Source organism: Lacerta agilis, chromosome 5 (assembly GCF_009819535.1).
Source record: "Lacerta agilis isolate rLacAgi1 chromosome 5, rLacAgi1.pri, whole genome shotgun sequence".
Lineage (NCBI taxonomy): Eukaryota > Metazoa > Chordata > Lepidosauria > Squamata > Lacertidae > Lacerta > Lacerta agilis.
The window spans coordinates 54,157,240-54,175,003 of NC_046316.1; the positions used below are offsets into that span (position 1 = coordinate 54,157,240).

The following is a 17,764-nucleotide window of genomic DNA, read 5'->3' on the forward strand; positions in this document are numbered from 1 at the left end:
AGGCGACGTTTTCTTCCGTGTCCGGTCAGGAGAGGCCGGAAGTGTAGGGCGGTTGCCCTGGCAATGCGTCCGGCGGCATCATGGCCGGGCCGAGTTGGCTGGAGCAGCTGCGCGCGGCGCGGAAGACCGCCCTGCTCGGGGACGGTAAATGGGAGCGGGGCGTCCTCGGCAGACACCCTGCTGTGGGGACCTCGGAGGGAGCGGGGAGCGGCGAGGCCGGGATCCCGACGAGCTGAGGACGATCACCGGCGAGGGACGGGGGTGGACCGGGGCGAGTGCGGGGAAGCGGGAGCCCCGGGGCCAGTGAGGTGTATGCAATGCAGGTCTTAGGACTGCCGGCTGCGGTCCACGGAAGCCTACGCCACAATAAATTTGGTTACAACACTATACTGTCCCGTGTCTTCTCGGAAATAAGACTCATTGGTTCCAGAGGGACTTGCTTCCTAGGTAAAGGGGTTTAGGAGCGATCCAATGCATATTTACTCAGAAGTGAATCCTACTGTGTTCAGTTTGGGCTTGGTTCCAGGTGAGTGTGAGTTGGGCTGTCACCTTCGCATTAAGGCTGCTTGTGTGCTTAATAGGTACAGCCCCAGGGCTGGACTGAGGCGGCAGCCCCTGCTTACACTTACCAGTGAGGTGCCCTGGGAACTTGTCGAAGGGTGGGGGTATGTCTCTTAAAATAACAAAACTGAACTTAGCGCAACACTGAGTAAATTTGCAAAGGGTTGGGCCTTAGTTATTTACGCTTGGGTCAGTCCCATTGAAATCTCTGTTTGCAGGCATCCATAAGATCAAGCTGTATGATTTAGGGTGGCAGCCTGTGAATGCCAGAATGCCACAGATGCTGTGGTCTAGACTTTTGGCTTCTCCAACTAAGTCTTGGGGTAGCTGAAAACAGGGTCAGGGAGTATGACTTTTCTCTACATCATTTCTGTGGATTCACTCACCTCTGCTCTCCTTAGGTATGCGAAAAATCCATTACTTGTTCGACAATGGGAAGGAGATGGCGGAGGAATATGACCTGAAGACAAACCAGCTGCTTTGTAAGCAAGCTTCCTTTCTTTATTAGGAGTTTAAAATTGGTCATAACAGGGGCTTGGCTTATTAATAGTACAGGTTGATGAGAAGTAGGAGCTTTGCATTTGACAGTTGCTGCAAATAGCGCAGGTCTGGGTTTCATGTTGATCATAGCAAAGGGAAGTTCCCACTAAAAAATGCCTTTAGTTATAGCGCAGCTTCGAATTAGGCCACTTGTGACTCATTCATTTCATCCTCCCACTCAATGTAATTATTTCCAACATAGGAGAAGTAGAATAGAATCGTACTTTGAGTTAAGAAGCAAATTCATACTTGACAGCGCCATGGGAAAGAATACTCTTCTAGAATGAGCTTGCATGTTACACATTAAAGGTAAAGGGACCACTGACCATCAGGTCCAGTCGTGTCCCACTCTGGGGTTGCGGCGCTCATCTCGCTCTATAGGCCGAGGGAGCCGGCGTTTGTCCGCAGACAGCTTCCGGGTCATGTGGCCAGCATGACAAAGCCGCTTCTGGCGAACCAGGGCAGCGCACGGAAACGCCGTTTACCTTCCCGCTGGAGCGGTCCCTATTTATCTACCGTACTTGCACTTTGACGTGCTTTCGAACTGCTAGGTGGGCAGGAGCTGGGACCGAGCAAAGGGAGCTCACCCTGTGGCAGGAATTTGAACCGCCGACCTTCTGATCAGCAAGCCCTAGGCTCTGTGGTTTAACCCACAGCGCCACCTGGGTCCCTATATGTTACACATTAGCAGTGATGCAAATAGGAAATTTTCCCAATACTACATTTATCCTTGGGCATTTGTTTGCATTATTCCATAAAATTCAGCAGTAACATGATGAGTGGATATACCTGTCAGACTGCATGGTTTCATAGATATAATTAACTTTTAAAGGACTGTTCCAAGGAATTAGATTTGATTTCGCAGCAGTAGATATCCCCTCACATGTCGATTGAGTGAAAGGGGTTTGCATATTAAAAGGCTGTGGGGCTGCACCTTTGCCCCTGTCCCTGAAGTTACATGGTGCTTTGGCCTCATCCTTGAAATCCATGCATTAAGCATGTATGTCTGAGCCAGAAAAGACTCTGAGTATATTTCCATGAAAGCTGGAGGCCTGATTGTTTAGACCTTGCCCCTGAGGCCTCATGATCACACATCTCCCAACATCTGCATATTGAGTGTGAACATCTGAGCTGGGTAAGGCCACATATTTAGACTTCTATAGGAGCTGAAACTTTGAGCATGATAGCCCCACCCTCAAGTTATGTGGTTCCCCATACCCATGTGGATCTCATGGGTGGGGAACTGCATGGCTCTGCCGCCCCTTTCAGCATGTAGGGCATAACTGAGGATCTCAAAGTACAAACAACCTACCATTGTTAAATCAGCTTTCAATTGGTTTTCAGCATTGGGAAATTTTCTTATTTCATTTTTTTCCAGAAAACCTACACCACTGCCTAGTGCAGTTTCTCATTAATCATGTCTTACTCCTATAGCAAAAACAAAATAAAATAAAAAATTCCTTCCAGTAGCACCTTAGAGACCAACTAAGTTTGTTCTTGGTATGAGCTTTCGTGTGCATGCACATGAAAGCTCATACCAAGAACAAACTTAGTTGGTCTCTAAGGTGCTACTGGAAGGAATTTTTTATTTTATTTTGTTTTGACTATGGCAGACCAACACGGCTACCTACCTGTAACTGGTCCTATAGCAAAATTTTCAATCATGCAACATCTGAAATTACTCCTTGAAGTGTCAAGAGAATCCCATCATCAAATGCAAATTTACTGAGGATGTTTACCTGAAAAAGCAATTGAAAGAGCTGCTTCCTTTCTGTTTCTTTGCAGTGAGGAAATGGAGAGAGAAGAATGCCTTGGGTGCTTGTGGCACTTGGGAGGTTGAGGTGGGAGAGCCAAACTTGCTCGCACCAGGAGCTCTGGATCGTGAGCTCATTAAGGAGAGCAGTACTAATGTAAGTAAGGCAAGTTCCTTTCTACATCACTGTCACCTCTGAAATTGCTACGGGTCTCATTTTCCTGGGTTACCTATTCTGAGACTACTGTTTGGTTTCTTAAGATGAGTAGTAATGCTTCCATTGCAAAGTAACATAATGTGGCTCATCTTAGCTTTGGAACAGAGAAAGAGGTAATGCATGGGTTCTGTTTCCTTGGGGATGTATCTGGGTTGAGAAACCTTACATAGTACTCTGTTAGGTGACTTTACTTTGTGACTCACTGGAGAACATGTCCCTATGACATTAGTGCTGGTATAAACTTATAAAGCTGTCTCACACCAAGTCAGACTATTGGTCCATCTATCCCAATATTACCTGACAGGCAGCAGCTGCTTACTGAATCTGAAATGTTTCCAAGTGCTACTGTTTAAAATAATTTAACCAAAGGTGCCAGATCCTAAAACTTTCTGCATGTAAGGCATGTGCTGTCCCACTATGCTATGGCCCTTCCTTAAGATAAGTAGCTCTGTCCATAGAATGACCAAGGGAGATTCATGACCACACCACCAGCATGGGGTAACCAATGCTCCAGCATGTTGTTCAATATTAACCACCAGCATCTTGATTGCTATTCCTTGTGGAACAGGCTCATGATACATCCTCATCTATGAGACCTTTGTTGCTTTAACCTGTTTTCTTTCCTTCTGGCTTAAATCTAATACAGCTTTCTTCCTCCCCATTCCTCCACATCAGTTTCATTTGTGTATGCTGAAGAAGCCTCTGACTGCTTGGAAACTATATAAATGACTTATAGAATTCCTGATACATTTGAAGAACTATAAGCGGGGGTGGGGGTGACCTCAAAGAGACTCCATCCTCAGTACTGCTATGTGGGTCCACATAACTAGACCAAGCATCTGAATGTGCAAAGCCAAAAACTCCCCACTGCTATCTATTCAATCTGAGTGACGCCAGGATAACTGAAATGTGCCTTTTCTCTAGCCTATCTTTATGCGCAAAGACACTAAGAACAGCTTCCAGTGGCGGATCCGGAACTTGCCCTATCCTAAAGATGTCTATCGTGTTTCAGTGGAGAAGGATCAGCGCTGTTGTGTGGTCCGTACAACAAATAAGAAGTCAGTAAGCACAAGGTTCCCCTGAGGTGGGGTGAAGCTGAGTGGGGGGCTGCAGATTTTGATAAAGCCCAGGATCTGGAGGAAACTTATTGCAAAGTTTCATCACTTCTCCTCTTCCTGCTTGACAATAGCATTACAAACAGAAGCATATGCATTTCTCACTCCCAATTTTTGATGAAGTCGGAAGAAATACATTGATTATCCCTTCCAATCTCTAACCTATTTTTTGTGCAATCCCTGAAAATTACCTAGAGGTGGTGCTGTTGGCAAAGAGCTGCTTTGCTCTCTTTGGCCAGTTATGTTTTTAAGTTAAAGTTCTTCTGAGGGCAAAGAATACTATTAATCAGTGACAGTAAAGGGCCATGGATATGGTTGAGACTTGTCAAACACTTCACAATGAAGGCCAGGCTACATTGACCCTGTAGGCCTTCCACTTAGCATCTTTGCTATCTGACTGCAATTGGCAGGTGCAAGATCAAGTTCTCGCTGCTCAATGGCCTCCTCTTGATAGGTATGGAGATGCTTAAGTACTTCTTGATTTAAGCAGTCCTTGACTAGCCTCAAATTTCTGCAGAAACGCATGGTGCATCTCATAACACAGGTATTCAGGGTCAACCAACAAAGTTGATTGCCAGTAGATTGAGGCCACACAAAAGAGGGGACTTATTCACACATATAACTCATAAAACAGAATGGGCTGATGATCACTGGCTTTATTGGCTTTAAAGGAAACATGACAAATTGATAGGGGATGTACCTGTCATTGGCTACTAGATATGATAGTTAAATGGTATCTCTATGTCCAAAAGCATAGCATCTCTGAATACCAACAGGAGATAGCTGTTTCATTCATGCTTTGCTTGTGGGCTACTGGTTAGCAGGCCTGTGCAGAAGGGGAGAATAAGAGAGATAATTTTGGTTTTCGCAACTGCGAGATTACCAAGAAGGGAAAGATGAGGTACATCTAGGTACATTAGATATACCTGGAGTGAACTGTTCTTAACTGTGTGCAGGATCAAATCCCTAGGATCTCCTCTTCAACAAGCAAGACATGTATTGTGAAAGGCAAGAGAGTTAGGTTGGCATCCACATCTTGAACTTAAAAGGTGACACATAAGGAGGAGTGTCTCCTGCCCTGTAAGCCTCTCTGTAGTTTAAGATTTACAGGAGAGGGCTTGCTCTCTTTTGTAGCACCTTCCTTATGGAACTCCCTTTCCAGCAAGGCCTGCCCAGCTGCAGTCCCCACCCCTGCTACTCAGAATGCAGGTGAAGTCCTTTTTCAAAAAGCTTCTGGGACTATAGATGGCTGCTAATATGGTGAATAGTGGTGGTGGGGATAAAATAATCTGAATTCAGGTGTCCTGCCCTTATTGCTAGTGGTATATTATTTAGAGAGGAGCAGAGATGCTGTGTGTATTTGATCTTCTGTACAATTATTGTACTGTACTCTTAGTGCTTTTACTAAAATCAGGCTTTTGTTTAGGCTAGATATAAACTCCTAAAAACCGTGTCAGTTCTTGTGGCTGGGTAAACAAGTCCATGCCTGCACTTAGGAGTCCAAAGAGACAACAGTTAGGGATATCTTTATGCCTCCAACAGCTGCATGGCAGGCAGAAGTTAAACAGATGAAATCTCCACGCAGGGAGATGCACTGAGGGAGAAAACTAAACCTATTGAACATTGACTATGCAGCTGTTGACAGCACAGGAGCCCTGCCAGAACACACAGCTGCCCCGAGGGACCTTAAAAAAGAAAATATTGCCATCCGCTCCAACTCATTCATTGTTGGCCCCTCTAGCCACAGCAAAAGGCTGCTCAAGTGGGATTTGCTCTAGCCCTCTTGCTGTAAAACAAATCCATTAAAGCAAACTTTCCAAACAAACATGCAAAGCCTCTTCGGCCACAGCAGATTCAATTATTGCAGGGCAAGGTAGCAGTTAACATTACACTAGAAGGGGGCAAAGCAGCAGATCTGTTTTCCTTTGATCTCTCACAGATTTTAGTTGGAGACCATACCAGGTATTATTTTTCCCACTACTTCAGTCCTGGGGAGGGCTGGGGGGCAAAGTTGGTGTTCCCAGTGCGGGTTCCTTAGGCTCTTTGAAACACTGGGCTTTTTCTGGGACCTGCTTTTTTATTGTCTCAATCAGTAAGAAGTTAACACTTCCTTAACATGTCTTTGTGTTCAACTAATCTTTGCAGTTTAACCTTTGACACCCCTATTATTATCCATGTCTGCCACCTTTCCCAAATTTACGCAGAAGGCTCCGAGCCCTGGGGTAACATTCCTTGCTAGCAGGCAAAGCATCCAAGGCTGGTTGTCCTTTGTATGCATTTTCGCTAAGGCTTGGAAAATAAAGGGTTCATGTTTTGTGCAGCAGTAGTTCAAGCAGTCAACCTCTAAGCAGAACGGGCTTAATGGAGAAGGATTGCTTATGGGCCTGACACCAGGGAATAAATTCTCCCATTCAGTTTGGGGCACCAGAAACATGTGATGGAGGGAATTTCACAGGGGAAGAGTAACAAAGGGGCTAAATGGTAGTAGTGCAGAGGGTTGGGTAGGGGGGAGATAAGAATAATGTTCATTCAGTTTTGTTAAGTCATAGTTGGGTAGGAGACAGACGGTTTAGATCCACCAGATACTTGGCAGGACAAAGGTGTATGAACCAGTGCAGATTCAAGATAACTGAAAATAAACAGCCCTTCAGACTGTTAAGGGTCTCTCCCACTTTACCCAGCACTCTGCAGCCATATTTGGAAAACACAGCTTTCACATGATTAAGAATTCTTAAGTCAGTTGGTGTTACAGTGGTACCTCGGTTTTTGAACGTCTTGGAAGTCGAACGTTTCGGTTTTTGAATGCCGAAAACCTGGAAGTAAATGCTTCCATTTTCGAATGCATCTTGGAACTCGAATGGCTTCTGCTGGGTTCCCCCCCCCCATTTTCTCTATTGAATTTGCAGACTGCCCTTTGCGCCTCGGTTTTTGAACTTTTTGGAAGTTCGAAAACCGAGGTACCACTGTATTCATACTGACTTATTAATAAAAATAAAATTCATTAACAGAGCTAGTCTAACTTTAGCTGGTGTGTGGGACAGGACGGTGTAGCCACCACTGCACCCACTCACGCTAGCAGGAATGGAAAGCAGGGCACACAGGCAAACCTATGTGGCAAACACTGCACTATGCTAATCTGGGGTTGGTGTAGCAATTGGACCCATATCTGGACCAGTGCCATCAACTAACAGCAGGGGTGCTGACTCAGCTCCTTCTGCCCCAGAACAGTCCATCTGGGGGCTTTCTGTGGGTTAGTGCCAATGGGAATCTTGCAAGCTATACCCCTTCTTGCTCACACCTTTGGTAGGAGGATCTAGAAGCTGCACACTGGAAGAGTGGAGCTGCTGGAGCTGTTTGGGACTGGGCAGAGGGACACCTGCACAGCAGATCAGGGAGATAGATTTATTTTCTCATGTGCACATTTAGGCTGCAAACTAAGGGGAAAACAAGCACACTTCATTTTTGAATGATGCTTGTGTTGTAGTAGATATCATCTGTGGAATCCCTCCTCTCTCATAGGAGGTGGGATATCTTAAGATTGTGCTTGCCATTGCAATTTATATGTACTTGCATTAAAAAATACTATAGTCCCAGCAACCAGGGACATCTTCACAATCAAAATGTGTGCTTTTAAAATGGATTAAACCTGCAGCCATGTTGGGAGAGTGATCAGTGTTAAATATTGAAACTGTTTCTGGTCAAAATAGAAATATGAATGCATTTCTGTTTCTCTAGCTTGTAGATTAGGTTTTATGTATTTTAATGAACTAGCATTCCACAGGTGACAAAAGTAACAGCAAAAATTAGTCTTACCCTCACATTCTCTCTCATGCTTATCTTCAGATATTACAAGAAATTCTCCATTCCTGACTTAGACAGATTCCAACTGCCCTTGGATAGTAGTGCTCTGAGCTTTACTCATGCCAACAACACATTAATAATCATGGTAGGTACCTATAAGACTCATTTGTCAATGTAACTCAGAACTTTTCCTGGCCTTCCTTTTAGCCTCACCACCTTTGTGAAAACTGGGGAAACAAATAGAAAAATAGGCCCTTAAGTACAATGGAAGATTACAAAATTAGGAGCTAATAAGTCTCTTGAGGATTAGCAGGAAAAATCCAAATTGCTACTTCTGTTTCTGTGTCAGAGTTCAGAATGCCATAGGATTTACACATTTCCTCCTCTCCCATGAGTAACCATTTTTTTCTTATGGCTGTAATGTTTAGTGTAGAGATATTCAAAACTGCTTGGATAGATGAAGTAGAATGTAATAGCCAGCAAAGTTAAGTGCATAGTTTGCCAGGGGAGATTGTACAGTCCAGTAGTCTAACCAGGGTTAAAAGTAGGGCAAGTTCCAATAAGAGATAACATGCATTAAACCAGATGCATTTGAGATACAGTTTTATGCTATATTTCCTCTGTAAATTCTTATGCTCAGTGTTATTGAATTTTGAGGTGACTGCAAAGACTTCGCAAGTGTGAGAATTTCCAATGGCTTGCAACCATGTTTGTGCTAGAGATATATGCAGCTTATTTTTTTGTTTTCACAGTACCTGAAGCCAGCAGAGATTCTGGCTGCAGAGGAGGAGCTGCAAAAGGAGCTAAAGAAGATCAAGGTAGCTAATACTGGAGATGGGGAATGCAAGACACAGTAGCCAGCAGTTGCAGAATGTCATCTGTATATATTTTACTACTTTTATTTAATAAATAAAGGAGATGATTGGAGACAAACTTTTTGGGGAAGGACTTAAGTTACCTGAGTTTGTAGATCCTGGAAGAGCTTTCTCGCAAGAGTTTTAGAGCTCTCCATCAGCTTGCTGGTGTCCAGCACAGGTGAGAAGCACCAGTCTCCTAGGAGTTGATGTCTTTGTATGTGTGCTAATTACAATTCTTGGGGAGCCAAAGCTCCCATATTGGCCCAAATATAAGCCACACCTTTAAAATTGATGGGGAGGAAGAAAAAAAGAAAAAATACCCAAATATAAGCTGTTCCATTCCTCGCTGCTCCTGGCTGCATACTGGGGGGAGAGCCATGCTGCGTTGCTGGTGGCCTTTCCCCTTCCTCTCTCTCACTTCCCAGCCTTGGGGGACTACATGCGGGGCGGGCGCCGCTTTGCCGTGCTCCTGGTGCTGTTTGCTTCACGCTCCTGACTGCATACCGTAAGGTCGTGAATATAAGCCACGCTTTTACTTTTCACAGTCAGAATTTGGGGGGAAAGTGAGGCTTATATTTAGGCCAATATGGTATATGCATTCTCTACAGCACTATGAATTACTTTAAGGTTCTAAAAACAGGTGTCTTTGTCTTCAAGAATATGGGAGGAGAGAGGTCCCAGAAAAAAAGATGAGTACCATTACTTCTCCTACTGCATGCAATAGCATTTAAAGTTGATATAAAGGGAAGTGCAAGAACCAAGTAAGCATATCTTACATAGTTTCCAGCTGACAGTGTCAGCTGCCCCTCAAACTGAACACCCAACCTGTTTCAAACAAAGCATAAAGGATTTTTCTCCACTGCCTTTGCCCTAGAACATGTATATTCTGAGCTCTCATTACTTTGACCTCTCTCAGTATATCATTTATGCCAGTTTGTACCATTATTGAAGGTATCAATTTCATTTTAATAAAAGCAAATGTTCAAATTTCTATGCTGGTTTCTCAATCCTGTATGTGTGGAAGAATAACCTGATCTTGTAACAATATCTGTCCATTCTATCATTCTTCTATGAAAACTATATCCCTCCCAGCCTGATCCCAATTTCATATGTGAATAATGGCTAGAATGGCTGCAAGTTCACAAACCTTAAAAGCACAGCATTTCCTCGTTTTCATAGAACTCTGCTTTACTAATGGCAAATAGAACCAACAAGGACTTGTAACAAAATGTTATAGTGTGGAGAGCGGCTGTTCAGCGGTCCAGCCATTTCCCTCTCATTGGACATTCAGCATTCTTTGGCTAGGCATGCTCAGTCCTTAATGAGTTGCTGCTGGGGCTGCCCCATAAATTTTTGTATTCCTGAAGATCTTTTAACCTTTGGGTTCTCTCCTAAGCATGCTGATTCCTCAGTGTCACTCACTGAATTTGTTAGGACTGTATATCTTAATGGAAGGCTGGAGATAGGATGATCAAGGAATGTGTCACAAACACAGGTGTTTGTTGGGAGTGGCTGACGGGGCTAGGGTACTTGGCTACTTTCCCCCCTGTTGTGTCCTACTCTTAGAAGTAACCAGGAATGGATGTTGCACAAAGTTCTTGGAGAAAAGCATCCTGGTAGATTGCGGTTGATCATGGGCAAGTAATGTCCCCTTAATGGACCGCTGGCACTAGGTCCCTTCGTTGGTGTCGCAGCAGCAGTGACCGTTGTGGGAAAGCGAAATTAATGTTAGCTGTATCGCTATGTGCGATACGCACCTTTTTATGATCACTTTTTTCCTGATCGTTTTATTCCCTCCGCTCCAAGAAAGCTCAACAATTCTCTGTCCTCTCCCCCAAAAAAGCTTAACAACTTTGATCAATCTTCCCAACAACAGCTCAAGAACTCTTGCGAACCCCCCCAAAAAAGCTCAACAACTGTGATCAATCCTCCCCCCAAAAAACTCAACAACTCCAATGACAATGGGTAGATCACTGCCAGTTATTTTATACTGGGAGTTGATCGCAGTCTCTTGGGAGTTGGATGTGCCTGATGTAGTTCATTGTTTCAAAAGTTACAGCTGTAGAAATAACTTTATTTTTAGGTAAGCAAATCATTGCATTTGATCCTAGGAATCTATTCAAATTATACAGCTATTAGTCAGTCACTGGTTTTGAACTCACATTCTTTCTTCCCATTGTAAAATTTATTTAGCACATTGACCTGACAGCACTTTTCTAGTGCAGCACTCCTTGTATGCAGCCAGTTAAAAATTGGTACAATTTGCACAGAGTAATCTAAGGCTTTGGTCTTATATCCCAATGTCCATTTATGTGGCAGTGATGAGTGTCAGTGAAGTAAGCAGCTAGTCCCATCCTCCTAAATTAAATCCAAAACATGAAGAATGGTTGGTTTGCAGCATTCAGAGGCCCAAACAGAATCTATGCTGATAGCAAAAGAGAATGCACAAGTTGCCAAGCTGAATAATGTCTTCATAGAAATCAAAATGCAACACAAAACCCCAAAATGTGCAAAATAAAATGAGGGAAGGAGACATTAGCCTTTAATGGAACCAGAAGGCAGGTGAACATTCCTTCCTTGGGTTCCCCCATAGCACTTAGTGTGAGTTTCAGGCTGCTTGTTCTGTCAAGGTAATCACTTCCTTTTTGTGCTCCCTGAGCTGGGTATTATATCTGCAGTCCAAGCCAATCTCCATCAGGAGGTAGTAAAATCAAGGGCATACAGAGCAGATGCCAGGGTGGCGTAGAGATGAGTGGTGCTGAAGCGCAGGCAATACACGGGACTGCTGATGGGTGATGACAAGGAGAAGCTCTGTAAAGAAAAAAGATAAAGAGATCCTCCTAGATAGGTGATTTCTGTTATTCATGAATAAGAGCCAGTGATAAGATGGCAATCATTCAGCACCCACAAAATTCCATCGCACCCTGTAAATCTACATCTGCATCATAGCAAGAAGATAACAGAAGTGAGGCGAGGCAACTGCCAATCATCTTTCTGAACAAGACCAGCTCAAAGTGGCAGCAATAGCTTGAGAAATCGCAACTACACAGATATATTCCTATTGACATCTTTGGAGTTCAACTGAGCCCAGAGCTGTTGTATCAGATCCCCATAGGCAATTCCTTGCTCTCCCAATTAATTTGCATTCATTTACTTATAACACTTCTTGATTGCCCAATCAACAAAGTCTCCTGGGCAGTTCACACAGAGTTCAAACAACGAAAACTTTAAAATTATTAAAACATTAAAAATGAATCAGTTCAGTTTCCTGCCTAAACACCAGCACAAAACAGCATGTCAACATTTAAAACCTGTACCTAGTCTCATGAAGTCATAAACACAATTCCCTGTCCTAGTACTGTGACAATATGGAGCAGCTGGCAGGCTTGTTTTGGTCCTGTAAGAACATTTGTATCCCACCCTTCTGGAGCTCAAGGTGACAAACACAATTCCTGTCGCCCAGCCAAAAATTAGTGTGTAGCAGGCTTGTGCCCCAGGGAGGTCACTTTGGTGCTGCTAATGCAGTGGTTGGACTTCACCCCCGAAGGCATACTCCAATGTGTCTCGAGACAGACGGATGCCAACCAACCAGCACTGAACAAGTTACTAAGCTTCATGGCTGAGTAGGTATTTGAACTCCCATCTATTACTGTTTACGTAAAGCAATCAGGAATGAGAAGAAGTGACACACATCTCCACACCCTTAGTCCCTGTGCAGGAAACTTGATATAGTTCCCCTTTCTATCAACTTTTGGGAACATAATGGTGATGCCTTACCTGTAAGCACCTGGTTTGTCGCTTATCCCAAAGACGGACCACGCCATAATAAGAAGATCCACTTGCAATCATGTGATTCCCATTGCTCCTAATGCAGTACAGGGCACTGTCATGAGGCTCTTCCCATTGCTTGACACATTCCCTTTTGGGGAGAAAAAAGTCACAAAAGACCTTTAGAGCATTCTTTTCCACATACTGGATCACCAGTCCTTATGGATAGCCTGGAAGGTCAGAGCAAGACACCCAGGAAATTAGCAACCAGAGTTTTTCCAACCAGCTTTGATAAATAGGCTGCAAGACTGACCTTGTGCTCGTCCGTAAATCCCAGTATCGGATATAGGTATCATACCCACAAGACAGCAAGGTGGAAGGTGTTTCATAGAAAACATCCAAGACTCCAGCTCCTCGATGGAAGTCTGTCCCAAGGCAGGTGACTAGTTGCCCACTGAAAAGAGAACCGATTATGGTACTGAACATCTTTTTATTACGTATGTTAGGCTTCTGTTTTGATGCAGTTCTTCTGTCAGGGCAGATTAATGAAACGAAAGTGTTAAAAGATCATTCAATTGCAGGTTAGTTTGTCTCCAGTTTTTTAAAAAGAAAAAGAGCAGAGGTTGCATACCAGGACAAATAAATAATAGCCATTTCCCCTTTGAAAGTATAAAAGCTGTTACTCAAATCTACCTCTCACACTAAGCAGAACTAATATGTTTTCCTGTAAAGCAATGAGCTTTGGTAAGCAGCCCTTATATTAGCAAAGATGGAGATGAATTTATATAACATACTAGTTGTGGAATCCATAGACATCACATTAGTGGTCATTAGAAGATCTCTGTAAATATGAAGGGGTATATGTGCTTGGCTGTAGTATAATTCTCCCTCTGGTATACTTATATTATTTTCTTAGCACTCTGCTTCTATATCTAGCCATAACAATTTGGTGCTTCCTTGGCAAGAGAGGGCAACCACTTTGTGAACAGCAAGACGTACAACTGTGTCAGAAAATAAATCTTTGTTGAGAGCACTACTATCCTTGACAAACAAAGACTTGTGCAAAAGACCTCCCTGGTAGACTGAAGGAACACTTACTTGATATAGTGGAAAACAGCATGTGCTGGAAACAATTGTGCTTCTCCAAGGGTTCTATGTATTTTGTCTTTGTGCTAATAGCCCTAAGCAATCCTCTCTTGTCTACAAATACCAGCACAGCAAGGAAGGAGACACTCAATCAGTGCAATCCCACATTATGGCTGGAAGATCACTGATCAATTGTAAACGCAAGAGTTCAGAACGGAAAGCAGGTTTTCATGAAGATCGTGGACCATAGCAGTGAGCGGCATTCTACAGCTCAATTGTTTAGGAAGCTTTTGCCTGTTACTCTCCCCCCCCCCCCCGCCCCCAGCATTCATGTAAAATGGTTACTTGTATACCTGAGATTGTATAGCATGAACATGGCCCCAAAAGTCCAATGTTTGGAAGCATGTGTACCCTGAAACTTGCTGGGAAGCCTTGGCTCCCTTTGTTGCACATATATGGCAAAAACGTTATTTGCTGCCATGTGATGAGTAAAGCTGCCCTTGGTTTCTGATCTGTCCAACTCTGAATGAGCAAAGGAAGGATTCTTCTCATAGGAAACATTTTCTGTCTCACTGCATTTTTAGGCAGCATCTCTGCAGTACTGAAAAGCAACTCCATTTCTCCAAGACTAATTTCCTTTTTTATTTTGTTCACACCTAGATGGGTTGTACTGCATCTGTACTCCAGATATGCTTTATGTTTTCAGTAAATCCTTTCTTTCAGTTCACCTAGATTGGTTCCCTTCTTCCAGCCAGCCTCTTGCATGTAATGTTAGTGTTAGAGATGACAGCATTCATTGCACTTCCATCATTATCATGAAAGCATTTCAACCTGCTCTGTCGTGAACTCTTAGCATTGCAAGACAACAATGCCCAAGGGAACTATCTAGACTTTTTCTAGTGCTCAAATTACACAGGATACAGCAGTCCCCTATCTTTCATGTCAGCTTATCTCTCATGGCAGCCTTGGGGGGGGGGGGTGAGGAAGCATGATATGGCTAAAATTGGGGAGGACTGGGGATGGAGCATATCGTTGTTGTTTTTAAGTGTCCCCACATCACACAACCAATACTGAAAGGCAGGCTGTGTTCATTCCCATCATCTGAATCAGTCTATTGAGCAGGCTCACTTTAGATGAAGAACCATCTGAGGCTGCTTTCACGGGGACCCAGTCTCACAGACATGGCTTGGGTTGCAGAACTTTCTGCAGCCACTTCCCCATGGCTAAACTGGAAGGAGAAGAGCTGCTTCTGCAATGCCCCACCTTATTCAGGAGGCATTTTCTTAAAGGAATGAGAATGCAACTTTATCAGGAGACAGTTAAGGACCAAATGGGCACGAAAGGCAAAAGGATTGCAAGGAATAAGAGGCTGAATAAGACAGCTGAGTAGTTCCGTTCCTTCATTACAGCTACAAGGTCTGTCTAGTACAGGGCTCTCTGATTAATTAATACATGCTCCTAATCCACCTCCCTTGCAAGAGAAAGCCGGGCTGCCACAGTTCTCACTACCACTCAGACAACAGTGTCCAATGAAGCCCATTCAGCCACTAAAGACCCACATGTTCCCAGCCCTTCTCCTCCTCCCTAACGGTCTAATCAGAACTGGTCACAAAGCACCAAGCGCCTGCTTTTCAGGCTGCCGCACTGGCTCTCGCTCCGTGGGACAATGCAGCCCCACTCCCTGAAGCAACTAGTGCCTCCCCCTCCTCCCAGTTATTTTGTTACTTTCTGCTCCTTGATCCCGTATCAGTCTTTCTGGGGCACCCGAGCCAGAGGCCTTAATTCCATCTGTAATCTGGGCTAAAGCCCCATCGGGGGTGGGGGGGATAAAGACCACACAATAGGCGAAATAGAGTCCCGGGAGATGTTCAAACAAGTAAACACCGTTGTGTCAGAGGAGCAAAATTGCTGAGAAAGCAGATTAGCACCAGCAGCACTGGTGTCCCCCAGATCAGAAGGTGAGCCCTGCCCTGCTCTCCAGAGCCAACACGCTTCCATGATCACAGCACTGGCGGCCTGCTGGGGCCGGCCCATCTCCCCCAGTCACTCTCCAAAAAGCAGATTACGGAGAATAACAATTTCTTTGTGGCTGTGTAATTCCCTCCGTGACCGTGACTGTGGAACACTCCATCGGGCCGTAATGCCAAGGCCTTAGCAACCATTTAACACAACCAGTCGGCCCTAGCGATGCTCCCCCCAAGGCAAACCTCTTGGGCAAGCTTTAACATCAAGTGCAGGAATTAATCCTCATCCCTCCCCCCCCCCGACCCACCCACAAAACCTGAATCCAGGGGTGCTGTGTTATTGCACTTTGTGTTTCTCAAGGCAGGGAATTGCTGGACAAGTTCTTAAAACATTAACCCTTGGAGGGAAGGAGTGTAGCCCATCTGCTCTATACAATATACAGCTAGAGGTAGATCAGGAGGGGAAGACGTCTGCAGGATCAGGGCAGGAGTAAGAGGCAGGGGACCCATCATCTAAAGAAAGAGCGACTCCTAGCCAAAACAAAAACAAAGAAAACTGCTCCGCTTTGCAATTCAGAGGAGGAGCTGGGGAAAATGAGGTTAGTGGGAGCTATAGGCACCCTACTTAGGGATGCTGGCCAGATGTATATGGAAGCATACAGAGGCAACTATATCACCACATACTGGGAGCTCTCCAGAGACCTGGCTTTGCTTCTCTGGCTTTGCCATATTCCTCACCCTGGCTCTTGAAATGCAGAACCTCAAGATATGATGGGGATTTCCTGTCTCTCAAAAGGAGGAACACCTGAAAGGATGATCCTTTAACTCCTGGGCAAGAACATCCTGACAAGTTGAGGGTTGTTTTTGTTCTTTGCCTGTCCAAGCTGATCCAAAAGTTGTAGATTTCATAGAAGCATAGAATTGGAAGGGACCCTGATGACCATCTAGTCCAACCCCCTGCAACGCAGGAATATACAGTTGTCCCATATGGGGATTGAACCTGCAAACGTGGTGTTACCAGCACCATGCTGATAACTGAGCTATTTGACCACATTTGACTGCGATTATACTGCAGTTGTGTGACTGACAGAGTTGCTTGAAAAATGCTCCTTAGATCATGGCTGAACTGCAAATAAGGTTTCCTTTCCTACACTCATATTAGTGAAAAACCTTCCAAGTTATAAAAAAGAAGAAGAAAGCTCTTGAAAAATGCCAATAAGCAGAACAGAGTTGGAAGCACATCATCTATAGAGATGCTTCTATGCACATTAGAAAATCTAGAGATTACTTGGGCAGAGAACATTTATCAGGAATCAAGACCATGGCACTTAAGCTATTCATGGTTATAAAGTAAAATAATATTGTGTAACATTAAAATGAAGCCACCCTAATCACCTCACAAAAACATTTTTTAAAAAGCAAACTTCCGGAAATTCTCATGGGATGCTGAAGATTTAACAGAGATTCTGTCCTTTCTAATGAAAGCATTTGTGGTTTTTCTCCCTTGATACAGCATGAGTAGCACCTCATTTGGATGGAAGAGACGTACAGGCAGTTCCCCTAGAAAGAATCTATAGCTTAAAAGAAGTCCAATCCTGACTTGTGTGACAAGCACCCCTCCTAGAATGTGAAATAATAACATTTTTAAACTATTACAAAATTCAAAGGCAAAAGTTTGCACTAACTAATCATTACTTGAAATTATTCAACATAATGGGACAAGAATGTTCACAAACGTATTTCCAAGACTTCATTAAGCTTTCAGTGTCAAGACTTGAGCTTGGTGAATTTTGCAATATACAGTATGCCATGAGACAAACTCAGACCATGTGTTATTTGTGGGCACTTCCCACTATTGGAATGCAGGTGTCTGGCCAGCATGAGAGGGCAAAGCAAAATGCCTAAGATGGGAGGCTGTAACATTTTGCAGAATCCCACAGGGATGCTTGCTGAACCCAAGGTTTCTATGAAAAATGCTGCCCCAAGTGGTACTATACTAACAGAGCCTTCCAATAGCTCTTTTTGTTGGAAATTGTAACATTGAGAAGATACCCAGGGAGCCAGGGCCGTCTCACCCATAGGGGCTGGTGGCGCACCGGGCC

At 44.1% G+C, this 17,764-nt stretch overlaps 2 protein-coding genes across 3 annotated transcripts in view; one reads left to right on the forward strand and one right to left on the reverse strand.

Annotated features, from left to right (window-relative positions):
* The first annotated feature begins 6 nt into the window (after window positions 1-6).
* DPCD (deleted in primary ciliary dyskinesia homolog (mouse)) lies at window positions 7-8,920 on the forward strand. 2 transcript variants are annotated; one of them, XM_033149848.1, is made up of 6 exons: window positions 8-144; window positions 963-1,043; window positions 2,887-3,011; window positions 3,996-4,129; window positions 8,030-8,132; window positions 8,740-8,920. In XM_033149848.1, exons 1-6 carry the CDS (start codon window positions 81-83, stop codon window positions 8,842-8,844), a joined length of 612 nt encoding a protein of 203 aa, XP_033005739.1. In that variant the 5' UTR covers window positions 8-80; the 3' UTR covers window positions 8,845-8,920. The 2 variants fall into 2 exon arrangements, with proteins under 2 accessions (XP_033005740.1, XP_033005739.1); XM_033149849.1 differs by lacking the exon at window positions 963-1,043 and having other exon boundaries at window positions 7-144.
* Window positions 8,921-10,897: 1,977 nt separating this feature from the next.
* The window catches only part of FBXW4 (F-box and WD repeat domain containing 4), a 75,768-nt gene continuing 68,901 nt past the window's right edge, over window positions 10,898-17,764 (reverse strand). The window contains exons 7-9 of the mRNA XM_033149845.1: window positions 12,926-13,066; window positions 12,622-12,763; window positions 10,898-11,655 (exon numbers count right to left, since the gene is read on the reverse strand). Of these exons, the coding sequence (XP_033005736.1) occupies window positions 11,539-11,655; window positions 12,622-12,763; window positions 12,926-13,066 (400 nt within the window). The 3' untranslated portion in view covers window positions 10,898-11,538. The remainder of the gene's footprint in view (window positions 11,656-12,621; window positions 12,764-12,925; window positions 13,067-17,764) is intronic.